Below are 22,555 nucleotides of genomic sequence, written 5' to 3' on the forward strand. Positions count from 1 at the left end.
CATTGTGTTTGAGGGGATGACACCGGACGTGCAAGTACTCTTACGGAAAATAGCCTCTGAATGTGCGGTGTGGGCGAAGGCCGGGATCTTTCATAGTGATTTCGAGCCCTGGGCGGCCGAGATAGGTGCGTGGGCAGCTAGGGAGTAGTCCATGTATGTTTTCTTTTCGGGTGGAGTGCGCTTACTTGTGTAACGCGCGTATGTAAACTGTGGATGGGGCTTCTCTTCCCTTTCTCTTCTTCAATAGATGATACGCACACTCGTGCGTATTCAAGAAAGAAAAAGTGATTAGCAAGATAATCCTAGCTTTCTTTTCTTACAGAAGCATGATAATCCTAGCTTATATGCATCCAAGAAACCTAGTAGAATACTTATGTACAGACCCGAAATGTGAACTGTCGCATAGCTAGGTTTGGTTGTTGGCATGTCGAATTTGGAATTGGACGACTGCTGTCTCCTTTTTCACGCAGAATGTGTGACCAACTAATTGTGCGTGTCCTCACGTGTCTAACTAAGTAGTAAGTACTACATTATTATATAATTATCCGCTCCGGCAAATTGTCAAGTCAAGACGTCAAATATGACACACGAACGCTGACCAAAAACGTTGAGGATCTTACTCTACCGAACGAGGAGCGTGTGACGTATATGGTAAGCAATTCAAACTAAATCGAAAGAGGAGTGTGTGAAAGTCACGCTTTCTAAACATTGACCCGAGCGTATGATATGCGAAGCTCAATGTACTTTACTCCTTCAGAGTATCTACATCCGGTCACCCCAAACCGGCCTTAAAAGCCCGGGCAGCCCGCCCGGTCACTGACCGATCACGAAAATCTAACTCTAATAGAGGAGTGCTACTATTCGGACGACGTTGTCCAGACGATTCTTGCACGATGGCATGGATCCAACCATGTATGGACATGGGCAAGTGTAGCACATTCGCTGGATTAAGCGTCGGCTGCAAATCGGCCACTAAAGCGTCCGCTGCATGCAGAGTAGTTTCGAACCGACCAACTGGCAACTGACTGTACCTGTCCCCACCTGTCTAATTAAGTACAGTACATTATTACTCGTATGTGAATGTGATTATACGCTCGGGCAAATTGTCAAGTCAAGGCGTCCAAATAGTTTATGGACGACAGAGTCAGCTAAGCCTTTGATCAGATCTGATGCGTGAATTAGCACCTTTAGATCATCGGTCGCGCGAGGAGTGTCTTGCTTAAACTAGTTTGGCGCGCCTAAAACGTGCAGATTTTTCTTGTGTGAAAGTCACGCTGTCCAAAGCATATACAGCATGCAAAGCTCTATGTACTTACTGCTTTACCACGTACCGGACCGGCCACGGCCAGAGAGTTGAGACTTGAGAGCCGTGACATTCGATCGAACACCTTTGCGGCAGCCCAGTCAAACGTGCGCATGTATGAGCGAGGGGCGGCCGGGTCAAAACTCTCAGCTAAGCATTCTTGGAATAGTAATTCAGGCACATGAAACAAGTTGTTTAAATGGGATTTCACCAACCACTTTAATTTCCCGTGCTCCCCACTACGTACGTACGGCCCCTATATATGTCGCCACTGGGACCATCAAACGAGCAAACCGTACAGGCAGCACAAGCATTGCGGCAGCTACCTAGCTAGCAAACTCCTCGTCGCCGATCCGACTTCAGTGCACGGAGCTCGACTGACCTCGCTAGCTAGCAATGGAGGTGAAGGTGCTGAGCTCCAGGCTCGTCAAGCCCGCCTACAAGGCCGGCGCTCCAGCCACGGAGTACATCCCCCTGTCCGTCTTCGACACGGTCACGTACCAGATCCAGATGGCCATCATCTACGCCTTCGCGCCGCCCGCGCCGTCCACCGCCGCCATCGAGAAGGGCCTCGCGGCCGTCCTCGCGCAGTACCGCGCGTTCGCCGGGCAGGTCGGCGAGTCCCCCGACGGCGCGCCGGCCGTGGTCCTGAACGACCGCGGCGCGCGCCTCGTGGAGGCGTCCGTGGACGCCGACCTCGTCGACATGGCGCCGGCCAAGCCCACGCCGGCGCTGCTCAAGCTGCACCCGGACCTGGACGCGGAGCACCAGGAGGTGGTGGTGCTGCAGCTCACGCGGTTCCGCTGCGGCTCCCTCGCCGTCGGGTTCACGTCCAAGCACGTCGTCGCCGACGGCCACGCCACCAGCAACTTCCTCGTCGCGTGGGGCCGCGCCACCAGGGGGCTGCCCATGGGCCTCCCGCCAGTGCACCACCAGAAGGACCTCTTCAAGCCGCGGTCCTCGCCAGCTCGCCCGGAGCACGACCACCGCAGCAGGGAGTACCACCGGCCGTCGTCCGCCGCCGCCGCCGGCGGCCATCATCACGGAGACGACGGCGCCGAAAGCAACATCGTCATCCACAAGGCGCACTTCACCAAGGACTTCATCGCGGGGCTCCGCGCCAGGGCCTCGGAGGGGCGCCGGCGGCCGTTCAGCCGGTTCGAGACCATCCTCGCGCACCTCTGGCGCACCATGACGCGCGCGCGCGACCTGAGCCCCGGCGAGGCCACGTCGATCCGGATATCCGTGGACGGGCGGCACCGGGTGGGCAGGCCGGCGGAGTACTTCGGCAACCTGGTGCTGTGGGCGTTCCCGCGGGCCACGGCGGGCGACCTGCTGAGCCGGCCGCTGAAGCACGCGGCGCAGGCGATCCACGACGAGGTGGCGAGGGTGGACGGCGGCTACTTCCAGTCCTTCGTCGACTTCGCGTCCTCCGGCGCCGCCGAGAAGGAGGGGCTGGCCCCGAGCGCCGTGCTCAAGGACGTGGTGTGCCCGGACGTGGAGGTGGACAGCTGGCTGACGTTCCCGTTCTACGAGCTGGACTTCGGGACGGGGAGCCCCAGCTACTTCATGCCGTCCTACTTCCCCACGGAGGGGATGCTGTTCCTGGCGCCGTCCTACCTCGGCGACGGCAGCGTCGACGCCTTCGTCCCCGTGTTCCGGCACAACCTGCAGGCCTTCAAGGAATGCTGCTACTCCATGGAGTAGAGTCATGCATTAATGGTGCAATGAACAAGAAAGAATGTTACCGTACGTGCGAGAGAGATGGAACAGAACAGCATGCCAAAGCGGCGCGGTTGTTGGGTCGGGTTGGTGAGGGGTGGTCGAAATTTTTTTAGTTGTGAGTGACGACGCACTTTATGGTGGCGTCCTCCGATTGGTCGATCGATTGGTTATTTGTGCCCTGCTCGAAGTTAATAATGTTGATGGATTTTCTTAATCTTCCTTTTGGTTGGCTCCAGTGCACCTTTGAGGCCTCATTCGGTTTGAAGGATTTTCGTAGGAAAAATAGAAACAAAAATTTTGAAGGAAAATTTTCTATATATGCTATCAGTTTATAGGAAATGCGTATAGGAATTTCGTAGGAATACTACTCATTTTCTGTGTTTTTGCGGAAACTACACATCCACTCAAAACTCATTTTATGCGTAGGAAGGAGGCAAGTCAATTCCTTAAGATGGCAAGTGCCATCCTATCAAATTCCTATACTACTTCTAATTCCTATGTTTTGATTTCCTTCAAATCGAATGAGCCATGAATGATGGGAACTACTGTAGGAAGCATCTCGCGATCGGACCAGCACATTCTTGTGTTTCGTCGGGTGTTGATCGTAGTTCTGATAGCGATCCCGTACGAGCCGGTGGCTGAACCATGCATGCATGCATGCAGTCAATGTGTGCAGTGTAGACAACGGTAGTATATGTGTCCACTGGACGTAGCGTACCGCATGTTACGTGACCATGCACGACCCAAGACTCGTGTGGACGCATGTCGCGCCACTCACAAGATCCAACCAGCCCCAACCATATCATACTCCTAGATCATCAACGCCTAGCTAGCAGCCAGGAATCTTGCTCTGACCCGTCCTAAAGCCGGCGCCCACATGCAGATGCACATCGGCCAACTGCTGCGTGCATGCCTCCAGAGCAGAGCAGAGCCTCCAGGCCGGACGGTTCACCAACCGCCGCCCTACAGCGAAGGATGGTACCGGCCTTGCCAGTCCGTCTGTTTTGTGTAGCGCCGCCGTGGTTTTGCCCTGCGTCCAGCCCCGCCGATCAAGCTGGACGGGACGGACGAGATGATCGACAGGCGGCGCGCGTCACCACGGCCGTGTGGGCTCTAGCATGGACACGGACGGCAACCGGTTGGGAGCGCTAGCTGTAGACTTGTCCAGTTGTCCTCGGTCGGGCTCGGTGATGAGTTGTTTTTGCGGGTGGGTCTGCTGCCTACTCTACTTCTCAAGTTCTTAACCAATAAGCAGCGACATGAACTTTAAAAAAAAAAAAGAAGCAGCGACATGCTTCGTCTTTTCCGGGACAGGCTGGTGACTTGTTTTGGCTGCCCACAAGTATAGAATGCTTGCCTTTTAGGGACGACAGGTATGCCATCACAACAAGTCAAGACCGTACAGAACTACACATGCATGCAATGATGCAAAGGCTCCTCGTCCGTGAACTGATTATTTTGAAAAATCGTGAGAATAGACTCTACTCCCTACGTCCCATGATGTAAGATGTTTTTGCAAGCTAGAGGGAGTACGTTGCACTTTTTGTATAGACATAATAGACTCTACTCCCTACCTCTAACGTTACCTTTTTTAGAATTTTTAGAACCCTTTTCACCGATAATTCATCCTGGAGCCCGGGCTCAGCTGCTCCCGGTCAGCAAAAAATTCAAAAGAAATACTAGCAAAATTCAAAAAAATCCAATTTTTTTTTGTGTGGTAGATAATTTGATGCGTGAGGTCCGCTCCAAATTTCAACTCATTTGGATATTTGAGTAGGTCTCGGCAAAAAAGACAAATCGGGTCAAAACAATTCATGAACAGTAAACTTTTTTACAGACCCCGATTTTGTCTTTTTTGCACAGACTTGCTCAAATGTCCAAACGAGTTGAATTTTGCAGCGAACCTCACGCATCTAATTATCTATCACACAAAAAAATTGGAATTTAAAAAAAAGTTGTATTAGTTTTGATTTTTTCCATGAGCGTGGGTGCAGATTCGCCGCACTCCCTTTTCACTTGGTTTTCACCATATATTTTTCTCTCTTCCCACTCCCCACGTGTGAGCGGCGTGAACAACCCGTGTCCCCCACCTCATGCAGGACTCTTCACCGTAGGCACCTCTTTGTACGCCAGCCTTGGTCCGAGCTAGCGACCATCAGCCTCCGTGTATTTGAGCGACATGACCACGGAGAGAGTGTGGGGATGAGCCGTCCGTAGATTGTTAGATCCACAACCGACTCCCTCACTTTTCTCTCCTTATTACAACTGCATTTCACACACATCGCCTTCAGCCCTTGACTAGAGCGTCGTCTCATCTTCATTTTCATCTTGCGGTGGTTCATTAAGTAGGTTAAGAATTTTAGAAAATTAGTGACAAAGAATTTCAGCAATTTTTGTGGTTACTGCAATTATCTTTTACCTCAAAATTTTGAATTAGATCCAAAAAAATTTCACACTCTGTAAAGATACTTCAATAAGATCTGAAATATTTTTTCTACCAAATATAAACCCACATGAACCCCGGCGGCTTTCGTAAGATGCACGCCAAATGTGATGTGATATTTTCAGAGGAGTTGCAAATAGATCCGCCGGTTCACCGATCATTGATGGTTCGAGAACCGCTAAACTAGTACTCCTACATAGTACATTACATGCAATTGTACCTACAATTACTATCAGAAAATAAAGCTCCAAGGCGTTCAATGCATAACTCTTGCGATATTAGTTAATTATATCTCCCAACTGAAAAAAACTAATTATCTCTCCGTATGATCTTATTTATCTTGCCAAACACACCAGCTGGAATATTTGTCATTTTTTCTTCTAAGGGTAAAGGATCATTTTTCTTTTGTGGGGTAAAGGGTCATTTCACATTCAGGTTACATATATAGAGATACACGGTACATTGCTACCAAGAAAAAAGGACACACAGTATATTGGAGAAAGGCGGTCTATCATAAAGAGCAAATGTAGCACTCCCTCCATTCAATATTATAAGATGTTTTAAATATTTAAATATGAAGTACTCCCTTCGTCTTAAAATTTTTGTCTTAGATTTGTCTAGATACAGATGTATCTAACACTAAAACGTAACAAGATACAGTCGTATTTAGACAAATCTAAGATAAGAATTTTGAGACGGAGGGAGTATATACAAAGAGAAACGAGGAAACAAACACACTAGTAAAAAGTGTCTACGTGCATTCAATTTATAAAAAAAATTAAAACATCTTACAATAGTGAGCGGATGGAGTAACTTTTAGCATGTGCGTTGCTCGATATTTATACTGTGCACATGCATCGTGGAATTCCTAACCGTTTGTCTGTATGTACTCAGCAAGCATCATGAATGACACCGGAGGTTCTCAGTTTCTCACCATCTTAAACCGCAACTTGTGCTAGACACATGTCAGCGGTCACCAACCTCTGCCCTAGGCCTGGCCATTGGCAGCCCGGCCCGGACGGCCCGACCCGAAAATCCCGGGCCGGGCTGAGCCTGAGTGTGCCATCGGGCCGGGCTCGGGCCTGCACAAAACGCGTTTTTAGCCGTAATCAAATCGGGCTGTGTTGGGCTTTCTCAGGCTCAGGCCCGATTTTGTAGGCCCGATGGCCGGGCTTGGGCCTGAGTTTTTAGCATCGGGCTTTTTTTGACCGGGCCCAAGATATGCCCAGGTATACTCTGCCCGCTTGAAGCTAAGAAGAAAGAGAGACATTGCACCTACGGATGATTTTCACGGGAGTTGAGTTATGGGAACATTTGTCAAGGTGAGGTGTGATTGAAAATGAAAGGGAGAGGGGGCCACCACTGGAAATCAGGAGGAAAACCAATTTGTGGGGAGTATACCTGGCCACGGGCAGCCCGACCTGACCCGACCCAAAAAAGCTTAGCCCGACCCGGCCCGACGTTGCTCACAAGCTGGGCCTGGGCCTAGATATTGAGCCTGAAGGCCGGGCCAAGCCGGGCCCGGGCCCGTCATATTTGTGAGTTAACGAAGAGACCCGGCCCGAGGCCTAATGGGCTTTTACGTTGACGGGCCAGGCTTGGGCCTGATTTCTAGGCCCGACTCCCGGGCAGGGCCGAGCCTGGGATTTCTGCGTCGGGCTTGGTCAGGCCCAGCCCAAGGGATGGCCAGGTATAGTGGGGAGACAAGTCCGTAGGTGGATTCTGTAGATGGTTTCCATAAGTCTAGTATTTTCAAAGAAAAAAACCTCTGCCCGCTTGTGTGTGCAAGCGCACGCGTTTTTCTTTTTTGCAAAAGTCTGCTCGCCTGTGTTTGAATGGCCACAAGGCTGGTTGCGTGGAGTGGATTAGTGTTTTTTCCCATCGCGATCCGTGGAAATGTTATTTTCTTTCTGCTGGGAGATTGATCTTATGCTTTTAGCCAGTCTAAACATGTGCACAGACAGGGTTTTGACCTATGGGCCCCTGCCGGCCCATCAGACTGTTGTACAAGAACACGTTTAGGTTGTATTTTTCTTTTTCCCATAAAACGGAACTGAAAACGATCTTTCCCCCTCTATGCTGACATGCTGTACAACTTGAGAAACAGTAACTGACATGCTTATGGGTGCCCTATATCGGCCATTTCACAGATATACATAAAGAAGCCAACAGTGTATACACCACAAGGTCTCTTACTCATCCTTCTTTGAGGCAGCCAATCACATCAGATTTGGACTAAGTTACTTACAGTTACAGGTCAGATCCACCGGGCCTTCTTCTCGGTATAAATAACATTATAAACTATCACTGGACTGGACGGTAGGTCAAATATAGTTACTGATCACCAGGTATGTCATCGGTGTCTGGTGCCGTATCCTGGCCAAGATCTTTGTCTTGTTGGTTAGGAGAGCTAACCTCTTGCATATACGACTCCGCAAATTCTAGCATTTCTCGAACTTCCTTCTTTAACTGCAATATTTTAAAACACAATTACCTTAATCACGACATGCAGAGACTAAAGATTGAATTATGAGGGATTTGTATTTGCATCTCGACATGCAAGACTTTTTTTCATCTAAAGTTCTGAACCCATGCTCCTATGTGCTACAACAAGCAAGCAAGCAAAAGCTACATAACCAGCCAGTCAATCTCTGTATTTTTAATGTCAAAATCAATCTGATCATATCCAGATTGCAGTGTATCTGGAGCCAAGAGTTGCTGTCTTATCTATTTCACTAGCATATTACTACTAAGTTTGTGGACAAATTAGATTAAATTCCAACTGGCAGATTATCATCAAAACAGAGGTCAATACTAGATAAACCCATACCTCGTCCACAGCGCCACTCTTTATTTTAGACTGCATTATGCACCATTTCTTGAAATGTGCACCTGAAAAAGGCAAAGTAACCACCATATCCATCAAATTACAAATTTTCATTTGCAGTTTAAACTGAGAACAGACATCGTAACATAAAGTACAATAAGAGAACACGAGTTACACATGGAGATCAGAAGAAAACACTAACCAGCACTTATGTTAACACTGCACGAACTAGAATCGATAGTTTTCACAGACCATCTACAGTGTACCTGAAAAGTAGAACATCGGTTAATCATATTACCACATCATAGTTGCGATTTCATTGCAATGAAAAGAACATATAAATGTATCTGTCACAGAGACTAACTGAACATGAAGTACCTCAAAAAAGGAACCAAATGGAACATCATGTACTTGTTGCACAGTCTCAAATACCTAACAAGTATCCAGTGAGAAATTAGTATTATTTATGATCTGAAGTACTCTGTCCCATAATATAAGAGTACATTGGTTGTAATGACATCTTATATTACGGGACGGATGGAGTAGTATATAACATAATGTAATACTATGATTCAAGAAAGATTTCCCATCATATTGGGTGTTCACTTTTGCACTTAGACATACCAGATCGGTTTTGTTAGCTGAAAGAACCATATGCTGCCACTCTGTCATTGCTGAATATGGAGGGCACATCGGACTGTGGCATATGGATTTACAGTTAAGTTCTCTCACCTGACCATCATACTCGTCTGCAACATGCCACTGGCCCAGCTGCGAAAAGAGACATTTCTAGTCAGCAATAATTCATGACTGAAAGAGCTGGTACTCTGCTGGATACTTACGTTGATATCTTTATCCTGACGAGCTGTCCTATATTCTGTTATGTAACTTGAGTCATCACTTAATAGATTATTAAAAAACTGTTCTGCAGTGCACGGGAATGTTCCCTGCGATGAGATTGAATTAAATAATTAGTTCTGTTATCAACTGCAAAATCATGAAGATACAGTTAGCCATCATTACATTAAATACAGAGACTAGAACTTCTTCTTTGACAAAAGGTTGTAGTTGCCCTGTTAAATCAGCACAATCTTCTGGAACATTTATCTCCTTGCTGCTATTTTTTCTTGAGCTACTGAGTGCGCGCAATGCAGATTGAGCACGTTCCTATAATCCAAAAACCAAATATATTAAAAACTATCATCAATTCAGACAAGCAGTTTATGGAGATCACAATCATGTAAACCAAAGCCTACCATGAACAGCAAAACAAGCAGAAAGCACGCTTCAAAACTAGTGCACCAACAGTAAGATTGCCGATACACAACAGCAACATGCATCCTATATTTAAATTCTTACTTAAAAATATGTACAAAAAGGGCGGTTTGTCACTACCTGCTTCTCAGCCTCTATCATTGCATGGAAGTTCTTCATAGCTCGTTGCAATGCTCTAAATGTGTGGTTTCTGTTCCAAAACGATGCAAATTTGTACCTAACCCTTCCTGCAAAAATAATATAAGGTGACATAAAGCAAATGACAAAACATCCCATCTTATCTAGATTACCATTTCCAGTCCTTTTGCCAGCCTCCAGAAATTGTGTGAATATTGTAATTTTGGTTATCAGTGCCCTCTTAGTCTGTTTTCTAGCATAAATGCATAATCAATAGCTCCATCCACACTTCTTAAGTTTGCAACTAATTTTGCATCAAGATAAATCTACAGCCCAATTCATGGTGGAATCTTGCAATCTGCACTCACAAAACTAAAATCTACATCAAGTCATGGACTAATAAGTAGTAATACCAACCATGTTGATGCTGCTGAGAAACAGAAGCAGGCATCAAGATCCAAAAGGTGGAACTGGAAGTTCAAGATTGGAAGGGAGCAGAAAACTACGTGTCAAACTGAAAAATAGAGAAAACCACATTATGTATGTAGTATATACCTAGTTTAGCTGGATAGCCATAATGAAATTAGAAGGCATCATGATTTATAGTGCCAGACAATAGGATGAGATTTGACAACTGAGCATTGCAAATCAGTGAAAGGGCTTTAAGTTTGCAGCATTATCCAAAAGGTGGAACTGGAAGTTCAAGATTGGAAGGGAGCAGAAAACTACGTGTCAAACTGAAAAATAGAGAAAACCACATTATGTATGTAGTATATACCTAGTTTAGCTGGATAGCCATAATGAAATTAGAGGCGTCATGATTTATAGTGCCAGACAATAGGATGAGATTTGACAACTGAGCATTGCAAATCAGTGAAAGGGCTTTAAGTTTGCAGCATTATCCATGTTTAGTGCCAGCAGAAGAATCAAGAAAGATGCAAAAGGTTTGTGTGACTAACTGACTATGCAAGATTGTGAGTGTTAAATCCTACCATCAGGGCATCCTAAGGGAGGAACTCCATGTCCTCCAGCTCCCGTTCGAAGGAATATCGTAATTGCTGGATTAATAACTGCATGCTGGCTTCTTCTTATCTGCTTGTAAAAAAAGGGACAGAAGTGATCATTACATTTTTAGCAAGAAAATGGTGCAGTATATTACAAAAAGGAGTAGGGCAAGGCTCACCTCATCAATATCTCTCAAAGGGAGCATAACCTTCATACATAAGAAAAACATGTTATCAGTCACACGATGTACCACAGCCAATGTGACAAAATGGATATGTTTCTAAGACAAGCTTTCTAGCTTAACAAAGCTAAACTTTCTGCAGCTCGTAGGATCGTAAACTTATCCAACCCAATCTAGATGGCATCGGAATACATACAGAAAATGCTATTGTTGACCAGGATTGGTAGCTTCAGTGATTCAGACTTATGAGGCAAACTGGCGTATAGCAGCCAATGGGGAAATTACATTTCTATCAAGCTGGAATTCAACAGATTTTTTTCTACTGATCGTGGTGCTGGCAGCTGTAACAGTCAAATATGGTACTGGATTCCTGCTAGTGTGGCCAGAAATACCACTAAGAACAAGAGACGTAAATCTTGTTCAGCAAGTACACTGGAATCAATTGTTTCTAGAATGATTACTGACAAGTATATGAAACAACAAATTTAGCACCTCAACTATGGAAATACTGGAACAACAAAAGTCATTCAGGTCTTATATCCGAATCATGATTAATTATTAGACGGCATAGCCTATCTTGCGATGGCATTTTATCGGATCATAATCAACAGGACAAGGTCATATAAGTAGTACTCCCTCTGTAAACAAATATAAGACGTTTTAGATCACTATAGTACTCCCTCCGATCCATATTACTAAAGCTGCGACAAGCAATATGGATCGGAGGGAGTACTTTAGTGATCTAAAACGTCTTGTATTTGTTTACAGAGGGATTACCATTTAAGAACCACAGGACAAAAGGATACGATCATCAACATTAGAAGAAAACGACAAGATCAGTATTTCTACATTAACTCTGTTATCCTATTGTTTCCTCATTTACAATGCTATCCAACAAATAATCAACACAGCACTAGAAAATGAATCTTTTCTGAGAAGCATGGAAAATATTAAGTGAACATAACGAACCAAGTAAATCCACCAATCAAAGGATGCAATTGAAAAATACTGAATGTGAGCGTACCTTAATCTGCTTAGAGAAGACGTTTGAATGGAAGCAAATGTGCCATGAAGAAACATACATGCGACCGTGGTATAGAAATGATCTCTCAAGTGCACATGAATAGCTGTGTTCAACAACCTGAATGACAAAGAAAGCAAGAAACAGTTAGCTCTTGCAAGTTGGAAACACTGCTATCAAACCTATGCATTATTTAATTAGCAGTAGCAGCCGTAGGTACTTACCTCATCTGGAGGGAGCCCAAAAATTGTCTGCAAATGACCTGGCTTTTGGTGAACTACAGTAGGGCCTTGTTTGTCTAAGGAAATCCTTCTACGAGCATCAGCCTCGGCAGTGTTGTTTAGAGCCCTAAAACACACCGAAAATGAAATGTCAGAAAATTACTGACAAGACCACGTTATAGTTTTCTTGTGTTGTCCAAAGGGACAAAGTAAAAATAGTGAAGCAAGTGACTGCGACATGCCAAAGCTGTTGAAATATGCAAATTTTCACATCTAAAATAATTTAAAAAAACTTCAGAGCAAATTAATAATAGATGAGATATTTACCTGGAGGAACTCTCATGAACCTTGATCGCCTTAATATGGAGACAAACCTAACAAAACAAAAAAAAATGATGTGATAACTGGAAGAAATAACCATTCTGATAAACCAAGTTGCTCCATAAAAACCAATTACCTGACCTGATGAGCTGTCAAGTGTATACCAAACCGGTCCACTCTGCCCCTCAGACTCGACTGGAACAGTAACAGAACCAAGTGTTGTGCTCTTCCATACAATGTCCCAATCATATATTTTCACCTGTATCTGCGATAGTGTACAGGACAAATGTGTGAGTGTATCTTTGACGAAGTACCATCGATAACACCAATCGAAAAGACTTGTTGTGATCGATATGACTGTTCTTAAGGAGGGTCTCCAAGAAAATATTGCAAGAAATGGATTTCTTAAGGAAAGTGCTGGTAATAACCTTTACAGGAAGAGAGTCAACAACAAAATTGAATTCCTCTCCCCACATTGGGTTTCTTGAGCCAGGAACCATGGAGCTGTAAGGTGTAAGAGATGAAACAAAGGGGATAAGTAGAGTACTACAAAATTACCTACTTGACTCCAAAATTCTATTAAGCAGAATAAAATTATCTAATATTAGAAGCAGTGTTTATTTGAAATTGTTTCCGTCAAACCCCTTCCACGATTGCTTTTCCTACAGAAATATTTTTAGGATGGATGAGTTACATCAGTCTACTTAAGACCCCAACCCCTTTCTCTCCTTCAAGGGATTTCTGGCAATCCTGAGAGCACCCACATTCATTCATCTCCAAATTATCTCATCTGCAATTTAGATCTATAAACTGAACTTCTCCTGCGCCGAATCACTCCTATACACCGATTGGTAGTTGTCTAAACTGAGCCACCTCCCATCTCTCGTCTAATGATCTAGTGAGTAGCAATAATTTATCATTTAACTTGGTTTTACTGTGCCCTTAAAAGGACAGCATTAGCCGCCAACAGAACCTTTTGGGCAACGCGTTCGATTGGTTGTTGGATAAAGCTTGAACCTAGTTTATTCACACATTATCTGTACAGGTCATCAAATGAAATGCTGTTACAATCCTCTCCTCCGTACTTCAATTCAATCAGTTAATGTTTTTCCCTAAAAAAGTGGTTTATTGAGTATTGTGCAGCCTAAATTCCAGGAGACAGGGTCATTTTCCAATGAAAAACCTTTGATGAGTCATATGAGTGTGATGGCCATTGCTAAGTTTTTAGTCAGAAATGTATCAGGAACAGAGTTCTTCCTAAACCAATATAATATAGTCTGATAATGCTGTAACCATAAGTCAAATCATCCAAACTAACTAGAATTGACAGCATTGGAGAAGAGATTGTACATATAAATACTGAACCGAACCTGAAACGCTTCTCTTCGCCGCAGGTGATGAGTGCATAAGGGTCCGAGGTCCCATTCAAGTTCGCCGCGATCAAATTCTTCGCGGCTAGCAGCTCCAGCTGTTACAGGCACGCACCCAAGTCACACGACCGCTCACAGAGTCAATCACAATCAGGGGGGCGCAACAAAATCAGAGACAAGGGGCTGATCAGCCTCACCTTGACCACGTACGCCGACGGCCCCGTGGAGTACTGAGCAGCAATCCCCGCGCGCAGAACAGACAAAGCCAAACCAAAAACGCTAGCAACGTTAGCACGGGTGATCGTTCGTCGGCGCATGCCGTAACCGCCCAAAAATTTCCCCACTGACGGACCCACGCAACCGCCGGTGCTTGCTTACCTTGTCGGCGCCGTCGAGGTCCCGCGCGAGGGCGAGGTCGTCGGCGCCCGCGGGCGGGGGGCGCGGGCCGAGGAGCTCGTAGGCGGCGTAGAGCGCGACGATGAGCATGGCCGCGGCGCAGGTGACCTCGATCTCCCAGCACGTGGGCAGGAGGAACCCGAGCGCCGCCGCCGCCTGCGGCGACATGCTGCCGACCCTCCGCGAGGCCGACGCCGACGCCGAGGGACGGGGGGTCTAGGGTTTCTCGGGGGAGAGGGAAGGGAGGGACAAGCACGCGATGGCCATGGAAGGGGAAGGGGGCAAGGGGCGAGGAGGTGGTGGTTACGGGACGGGAGGGGGCGCGACGTGGCGGAGAAGGTGGAACCGGTCGGGACAGCGTGGCCCTCCAGTGAGATCGGACGGTTGGGGCCGCTTGCGCGTGAGGTGGCGCGGATCTCCATGTGTCGGGGAAATGCCGGATGGGACGCTGGTCGGGCGGGCCCACCCGACGGTCGCGCTCCGGCACCAAGTCAAAACCGCTTTTCCTCTTGGAATTTGCCATTCTTCTTTGTTTTTCCTTCGGACATAGGGATTTTTCCTTTTTCCGAAAATGTTAACTGTGACCGTCAGCGACCCCGATTTTCACCGTTACACGAATCTCGGTGCAAGGCCACTGCCACATCAGATTTTCTAAGTAGGTCGCTATAGACAAAAAACAGCGAATGTTTCCTTTTTCAAACACAAAAAAAACACTACCGCACTGGCTAGAATTTTTATTTTTAACATGGCAGTTTATTCGTTTTTGAAGTATGTCACATGGCAGTTTTATATTTAAGAGATGGCTTTTTTTTGCGAATCAACCTGTGGTTGAGTTGGTTAGGTGGACAGTGGTATCCCCAACCCACCAGGGTTCAAATCCTGGTGCTCGCATTATTCCTGGATTTATTTCAGAATTTTCGGCGATGTGCTTTCAATGGGAAGAGACGTTCCCGTCGACGACGAGACGTCTACGGTGACTTCGTAAATCTCAAGATGATATGCCGGCTCAGTCTTTCGGAGGTGCTCATAAGGGTAGGATATGCGTGTGTACGTTCATATGGGTGAGTGTATGCGCGTGTATATGAGCGCTTGTGTCTGTACTGATGCTCAAAAAAAAGATGGCATTTTTATATTTAAAAAGATGGCAGTTTTTTTGGGGTAAAAAATATGGCAGTTTTTTATTAAGAGATGGCATTTTTTAATTGAGAGATGCATTTTTATTTTCAAGGGATGGAATTTCTTAAATATAAAAGAGATGCCATCTTTTAGGTACGTGGCATTTTTCTAATATCATGGCATTTTTTACTCTGTTTTCACTGTCCATGGTATTTAAAATAAAAATAAAATAATAATTTGGCCTATGGGCCGATGGGGGCTTCACCCTGGCATCTTTCCAAACATCTTTACAAGGTACGTACTTCCTCCGTTTCAAAATAGATGACTCAACTTTGTACTAATTTTATACAAAGTTGAGTCACCTATTTTGAAACGGAGGAAGTATAAATTATGTATATAAGCGATAAATGACCGTGTGTCATCCTTTCAGGGGACTTCGTGTGTCCCTAGTTTCAGATGGCCACTTCGGTATTAGGTGGTGGGAGCATGGTATGTTGTTCGGAGCCTCTATTGTTAGGTACCTTGAAGAAATGAGGTTCATCGGTCATTTTTTGTATGGACCGTTTGATCTTCATCCAACCTCTCAAAATAGATCTAGTATTGTTTATCTTCTTCCTCCTGCACGCTCTCATCTTGCCCCACTCCAACCGCCGGCCTCCACCACCCACTGCCGGCGAGCGCTTTCGCACACCGCTCCGCCACCCCACCTTCCCCTCAACCTCTCCCCACCGCCGTTGTTATACCCGCCACCCAAGTCATCCCTCTAAGCCCCACACCGGTGAATAACTCTGGCGCCCCCTGTACCCCGCACACCTATAGTGGGGTTGCTGCTTTCCGGAGAACCTACAACCCCACATCCCTAAGATAGATAGTGGGGTTACTTCTCCAACGAGGTCCGACCTTCCATCTCGCTCGCTAGAGAAGAAGGAAAAAGTAATTGACGCCAACAAAAATTCTAGGCACCTGAAGTTTAGCAAAACCGTATATTGTTTGTTCCTCAAATTGTTTTTGTATTTCAAGCAGCGATGTCATGGGAGTGGACAAGTCGCTATGAAAACTAGATGATACTCCCCATATTGTTGTGGGAACGTTTGCAATATATTTGAACGGGATTTTGTCGTAAGTACTAATACAATAATCAAAACTGAAAATACGATTTGTTGCTTTGCTTATTATTTAGTTGTAAAAACCAGTTTTCCTCTTGGAATTTTCCATTCTTTTTTGTTTTCCTTCGGACACAAGGGGATTTTCTTTGTTCAGTAAACTTGAAGGGACTTTTACATTTGTGTCCCTAACTCGGACGCACTACTCATATTTCCCTCTAATTTTGAAGAGTGCTCAAATTTACCCCTCTGTCGTTAGATTCTCTTATAGAAATGCCCTTCTGTGTCGTTACCGTCCAGTCAAAGGGCTTTGACTATGAACGGGGGCGTTTGCTGGACATTTTACTGTTGGGAAACGTAGCATGCAATATAAAAAAAATCTACGCTCACCCAAGATTTATCTAGGAGATGCATAGCAACGAGAGGGGGAGAGTGTGTCCACGTACCCTCGTAGACCGAAAGCGGAAGTGTTTGACAACGCGGTTGATGTAGTCGAACTTCTTCTCGTTCCGACCTATCAAGCACCGAACGTACGGCACCTCCGAGTTCTGCACACGTTCAGCTCGATGACGTCCCTCGAACTCTTGATCCAGCAAAGTGTCGAGGGAGAGTTCCGTTAGCACGCGGTGTGGTGACGGTGATGGTGAAGTGATCCGCGCAGGGCTTCGCCTAAGCACTACGAAGATATGACGGGAGGTGTAATCTGTGGAGGGAGGCGCCGCACACGGCTAACAGATGTTGTTGTGTGTTCTAGTGGTGCCCCACCCCCCACATATATATAGGTTGGAGGGGAGGAGAGGCAGCCAAGGGGGCGCCCCAAGTAGGAGGAATCCTACTTGGGCACCTCCCAATTCGGCCTCCTCCCTTACATATCTTCCGGAGGGGGAAGGAAGGAGGAGGGAGGAGGGAAGGAAGGGGGAGGCCGAATCCCTCCCCTTCCTTTCCCTCTTCCCCTCTTTCCTTCCCCTCCCATTTCAGCCTACATGGGGCACACCAGCCCCTTAGGGGCTGGTCTGTCCCCTTCTTGGCCCATTAGGCCCATGTAGTTGCCGGGGGGATGCCCGAAACCCCTTTCAGTGACACGATATGTACCTGGTACCCCTAGAACACTTCCGGTGTCTGAATATCATCGTCCTATATATGAATCTTTACCTCTCGACCATTTTGAGACTCCTCATCATGTTCGTGATCTCATCCGGGACTCCGAACAAAATCCAGTCACCAAATCACATAACTCATATAATACAAAATCGTCATCGAACGTTAAGCGTGCGGACCCTACGGGTCCGAGAACTATGTAGACATGACTGAGACACCTCTCCGGTCAATAACCAACAGCGGAACCAGGATGCTCATATTGGTTCCTACATATTCTACGAAGATCTTTATCAGACGTACCGTAATGACAACATACGTTATTCCCTTTGTCATCGGTATGTTACTTGCTCGAGATTTGATTGTCGGTATCTTCATACCTAGTTCAATCTCGTTACCGGCAAGTCTCTTTACTTGTTCCGTAATGCATCATCCTGCAACTAACTCATTAGTCACATTGCTTGCAAGGCTTATTACGATGTGCATTACCGAGAGGGCCCAGAGATACCTCTCCGATACTCAGAGTGAAAAATCCTAATCTCAATCTATGACAACCCAACAAACACCTTCGGAGATACCTGTAGAGCATCTTTATAATTACCCAGTTATGTTGTGACGTTTGATAGCACACAAGGTATTCCTCCGGTATCTGGGAGTTGCATAATCTCATAGTCGAAGGAATATGTATTTGACATGAAGAAAGCAATAGCAATAAACTGAACGATCAATATGCTAAGCTAATGGATGGGTCTTGTCCATCACATCATTCTCCTAATGATGTGATCCCGTTCATCAAATGACAACACTTGTCTATGGTTAGGAAACTTAACCATCTTTGATTAACGAGCTAGTCTAGTAGAGGCTTACTAGGGACACAGTGTTTTGTCTATGTATTCACACATGTATCAAGTTTCCAGTTAATACAGTTCTAGCATGAATAATAAACATTTATCATGATATAAGGAAATATAAAAGAACAACTTTATTTTTGCCTCTATGGCATATTTCCTCTAGTCTCCCACTTGCACTAGAGTCAATAATCTAGTTCGCAGCGCCATGTGATTTAACACCAATAGTCCACATCTTTATGTGATTAACACCCATATTTCACATCGCCATGTGACTAACACCCAAAGGGTTTACTAGAGTCAATAATCTAGTTCACATCGCTATGTGATTAACACCCAAAGAGTACTAAGGTGTGATCATGTTTTGCTTGTGAGAGAAATTTAGTCAACGGGTCTGCCACATTCAGATCCGTATGTATTTTGCAAGTTTCTATGTCTACAATGCTCTGCATGGAGCTACTCTAGCTAATTGCTCCCACATTCAATACGTATCTAGATTGAGACTTAGAGTCATCCAGAGCAGTGTCAAAACTTGCATCGACGTAACTCTTTACGATGAACTCTTTGTCATCTCCATAACCAAGAAGCATTTCCTTAGTCCTCTTTAGGTACCTAAGGATAATTTTTTACCACTATCCAGTGATCTACTCCTGGATCACTATTGTACCCCCTTGCCAAACTCATGACAAGGTACACAATAGGTATGGTACACAGCATGGCATACTTTATAGAACCTATGGCTGAGGCATAGGGAATGACTTTCATTCCCTCTCTATCTTCTGCCGTGATCGGGTTTTGAGTCTTACTCAACTTTATACCTTGCAAAACAGGCAAGAACCCTTTCTTTAACTGATCCATTTTGAAATCTTGTCAAGGTATTGATACGTATCCAACGTATCTACTTTTCCAAACACTTTTGCCCTTGTTTTGGACTCTAACTTGCATGATTTGAATGGAACTAACCCGGACTGACGCTGTTTTCAGCAGAATTGCGATGGTGTTATTTTTGTGCAGAAATAAAAGTTCTCGGAATGACCTGAAAATCCACGGAGACACGTTTTGGAATTAATAAAAAATATTGGCGAAAGAATCAGCATCAGGGGGCCCACACCCTGTCCACGAGGGTGCAAGGCGCCCCCCTAGGGCGCGCCCCCTGCCTCATGGACCCCCTGGGACTCCACCGACCTCAACTCCAACTCTATATATTCACGTTCGGGGAGAAAAAAATCAAAGAGAAGGATTCATCGCGTTTTACGATACGGAGCCGCCGCCAAGCCCTAATCTCTATCGGGAGGGCTGACCTGGAGTCCGTTCGGGGCTCCGGAGAGGGGAATCCGTCGTCGTCGTCATCATCAACCATCCTCCATCACCAATTTCATGATGCTCACCGCCGTGCGTGAGTAATACCATCATAGGCTTGCCGGACGGTGATGGGTTGGATGAGATTTACCATGTAATCGAGTTAGTTTTGTTAGGGTTTGATCCCTAGTATCCATTATGTTCTGAGATTGATGTTGCTATGACTTTGCTATGCTTAATGCTTGTCACTAGGGCCCGAGTGCCATGATTTCAGATCTGAACCTATTATGTTTTCATGAATATATGTGAGTTCTTGATCCTATCTTGCAAGTCAATAGTCACCTACTATGTGTTATGATCCGACAACCCTGAAGTGACAATAATCAGGACCACTCCCGGTGATGATCGTAGTTTGAGGAGTTCATGTATTCACTAAGTGTTAATGCTTTGGTCCGGTACTCTATTAAAAGGAGGCCTTAATATCCCTTAGTTTCCAATAGGACCCCGCTGCCATGGGAGGGTAGGACAAAAGATTTCATGCATGTTCTTTTCCATAAGCACGTATGACTATATTCGGAATACATGTCTACATTACATTGATGAACTGGAGCTAGTTCTGTGTCACCCTATGTTATAACTGTTGCATGAGGAATCACATCTGACATAATTATCCATCATTGATCCATTGCCTACGAGCTTTTCACATATTGATCCTTGCTTAGTTACTTTTTCGTTGCCACTATTACGATTACTACAAAAACTGCTACTGTTACTTTTGCCACCGTTACCGTTACTTCCATACTACTTTGCTACTAAATACTTTGGTGCAGATATTAAGTCTTTCAAGTGTGGTTGAATTGACAACTCAACTGCTAATACTTGAGAATATTCTTTGGCTCCCCTTGTGTCGAATCAATAAATTTGGGTTGAATACTCTACCCTCGAAAACTGTTGCGATCCCCTACACTTGTGGGTTATCAAGACTATTTCTGGCGCCGTTGCCGGTGAGCATAGCTCTATTCTTTGAGTCACTTGGGATTTATATCTGTTTATCACTATGAGGAACTTGAAAGATGAAAGAACCAAGATTTATCCCTCAACTACGAGGGGAGGTAAGGAACTGCCATCTAGCTCTGCACTTGATCACCTTCTGTTTTGAGTAAACTTGCGACACCTACTCCTGCTATTGATTCTGATATGTCGCATGTTATTGATGATGCCACTTCTGCTATGCATGATGCTTATGATGAAACTACTTCTATGCTTGATAATACTGTGCCATTAGGTGAATTTCTTGATGAACAACTTGCTAGGGTTAGAGAGAATGAAATTATTGAAACTGATAATATTGATGAAGATTCTCCCCCTAGATATGAATTGCCTGATGTGCCTGAGGGTTATGTTATGGATGAAGAAACTGCTAGAGACCTTTTTGCTTGCAAAGATAGACATGATCTTAAGAAACTGTTAGCTAAGCTGAAAGAAAAGTCTTTGAATGCTAGAATGAAATATGACCCTGCTTTTGCTACTTCACCTATCTGTATTTCTGATAAGGATTATGATTTCTCTGTCAATCCTGAATTAATTACTTTGGTTGAATCTAATCCTTTTTATGGCTATGAATCTGAAACTGCTGTAGCACATCTTACTAAATTAAATGATATAGCCACCCTATTCACTCATGGTGAAAAAATTCGTTACTACTATATCCCTAAGTTATTTCCATTCTCATTAAAGGGTGATGCTAAAACATGGTTTAATTCTCTTGCTCCTGGTTGTGTGCGTAGTCCCCAGGATATGATTTATTACTTCTCTGCTAAATATTTCCCCGCTCATAAGAAACAAGCTGCCTTAAGGGAAATATATAATTTTGTGCAAATTGAAGAAGAGAGTCTCCCACAAGCTTGGGGGAGGCTTCTCTGATTACTTAATGCTTTGCGTGATCATCCTCTCAAGAAAAATGAAATACTTGATATCTTTTATAATGGACTAACCGATGCTTCCAGAGATCACCTGGATAGTTGTGCTGGTTGTGCTTTCAGGGAAAGAACCGTCCAACAAGCTGAATTTCTATTGAATAATATATTGAGTAATGATAACGATTGGTCACTTCCTGAACCAACTCCTAAGCCAACTCCGAAGAAAAGGGGTATTCTATTTCTCAGTCCTGAAGATATGCAAGAGGCAAAGAAATCTATGAAAGAAAAGGGTATTAAAGCTGAAGATGTTAAGAATTTACCACCTATTGAAGAAATACATGGTATTAATAACCCGACACAGGTAGTAAAGGTAAATTCTCTCTATAGATTTGATGAAGGTGATATTCCTCGTAATAAGTCTGCTAGCCAATGCTTGGATGAGTTTGATAATTTTATTGTTAAACAAGAAAACTTCAATGCTTATGTTAGTAGACAATTGAAACGTAATGCTTATATGGTTGAACACTTGAGTGATTATATGTCTAGAGTTAAAGCTGACCTTAAACTTATTAGTAAACATGCTTCTATGGTTACCACTCAGGTAGAACAAGTGCTTAAAGCTCAAGATGATTTGCTCAATGAATTAAATAATAAGAAAAATGATAATGCTGTTAGAGTTGTGACTAGAGGGGGTAGAATGACTCAGGAACCTTTGTATCCTGTGGGCCACCCTAAGAGAGTTGAGCAAGATTCTCAGAGAACTAATGTTGATACATCTAGTCCTTCTAAGAAGAAGAAAAAGAAAAATGATAGGACTTTGCATGCTTCTAGTGAACCTGTTGTTGACACACCTGAGAATCCCAATGATATTTCTATTTCTGATACTGAAACACAATCTGGTAATGAACATGAACCTAGTAATAATGATGATGTTCATGTTGATGCTCAACCTAGCAATAACAATGATGTA

At 44.7% G+C, this 22,555-nt stretch overlaps 2 protein-coding genes across 2 annotated transcripts; one reads left to right on the forward strand and one right to left on the reverse strand.

The window, feature by feature from the left end:
- Window positions 1–1,492: 1,492 nt before the first annotated feature.
- LOC123125180 (putrescine hydroxycinnamoyltransferase 3-like) lies at window positions 1,493–3,242 on the forward strand. The gene has a single exon (XM_044545709.1). The coding sequence runs from the start codon at window positions 1,700–1,702 to the stop codon at window positions 3,008–3,010; it is 1,311 nt and encodes a 436-aa protein (XP_044401644.1). The 5' UTR covers window positions 1,493–1,699; the 3' UTR covers window positions 3,011–3,242.
- A 4,325-nt stretch (window positions 3,243–7,567) lies between these two features.
- LOC123122204 (BAG-associated GRAM protein 1) lies at window positions 7,568–14,499 on the reverse strand. The gene is made up of 18 exons (XM_044542349.1): window positions 14,188–14,499; window positions 14,007–14,039; window positions 13,810–13,907; window positions 12,868–12,943; window positions 12,576–12,704; window positions 12,446–12,492; window positions 12,122–12,245; window positions 11,901–12,017; window positions 10,874–10,903; window positions 10,683–10,782; window positions 9,694–9,800; window positions 9,322–9,465; window positions 9,141–9,245; window positions 8,923–9,069; window positions 8,677–8,730; window positions 8,501–8,564; window positions 8,302–8,363; window positions 7,568–7,940 (listed from the first exon to the last, which is right to left on the reverse strand). The coding sequence occupies exons 1-18, from the start codon at window positions 14,371–14,373 to the stop codon at window positions 7,806–7,808; spliced, it is 1,758 nt and encodes a 585-aa protein (XP_044398284.1). The 5' UTR covers window positions 14,374–14,499; the 3' UTR covers window positions 7,568–7,805.
- Between the last annotated feature and the right edge of the window lie 8,056 nt (window positions 14,500–22,555).

Source organism: Triticum aestivum, chromosome 5D (assembly GCF_018294505.1).
Source record: "Triticum aestivum cultivar Chinese Spring chromosome 5D, IWGSC CS RefSeq v2.1, whole genome shotgun sequence".
In the NCBI taxonomy this organism is placed as follows: Eukaryota; Viridiplantae; Streptophyta; class Magnoliopsida; order Poales; family Poaceae; genus Triticum; species Triticum aestivum.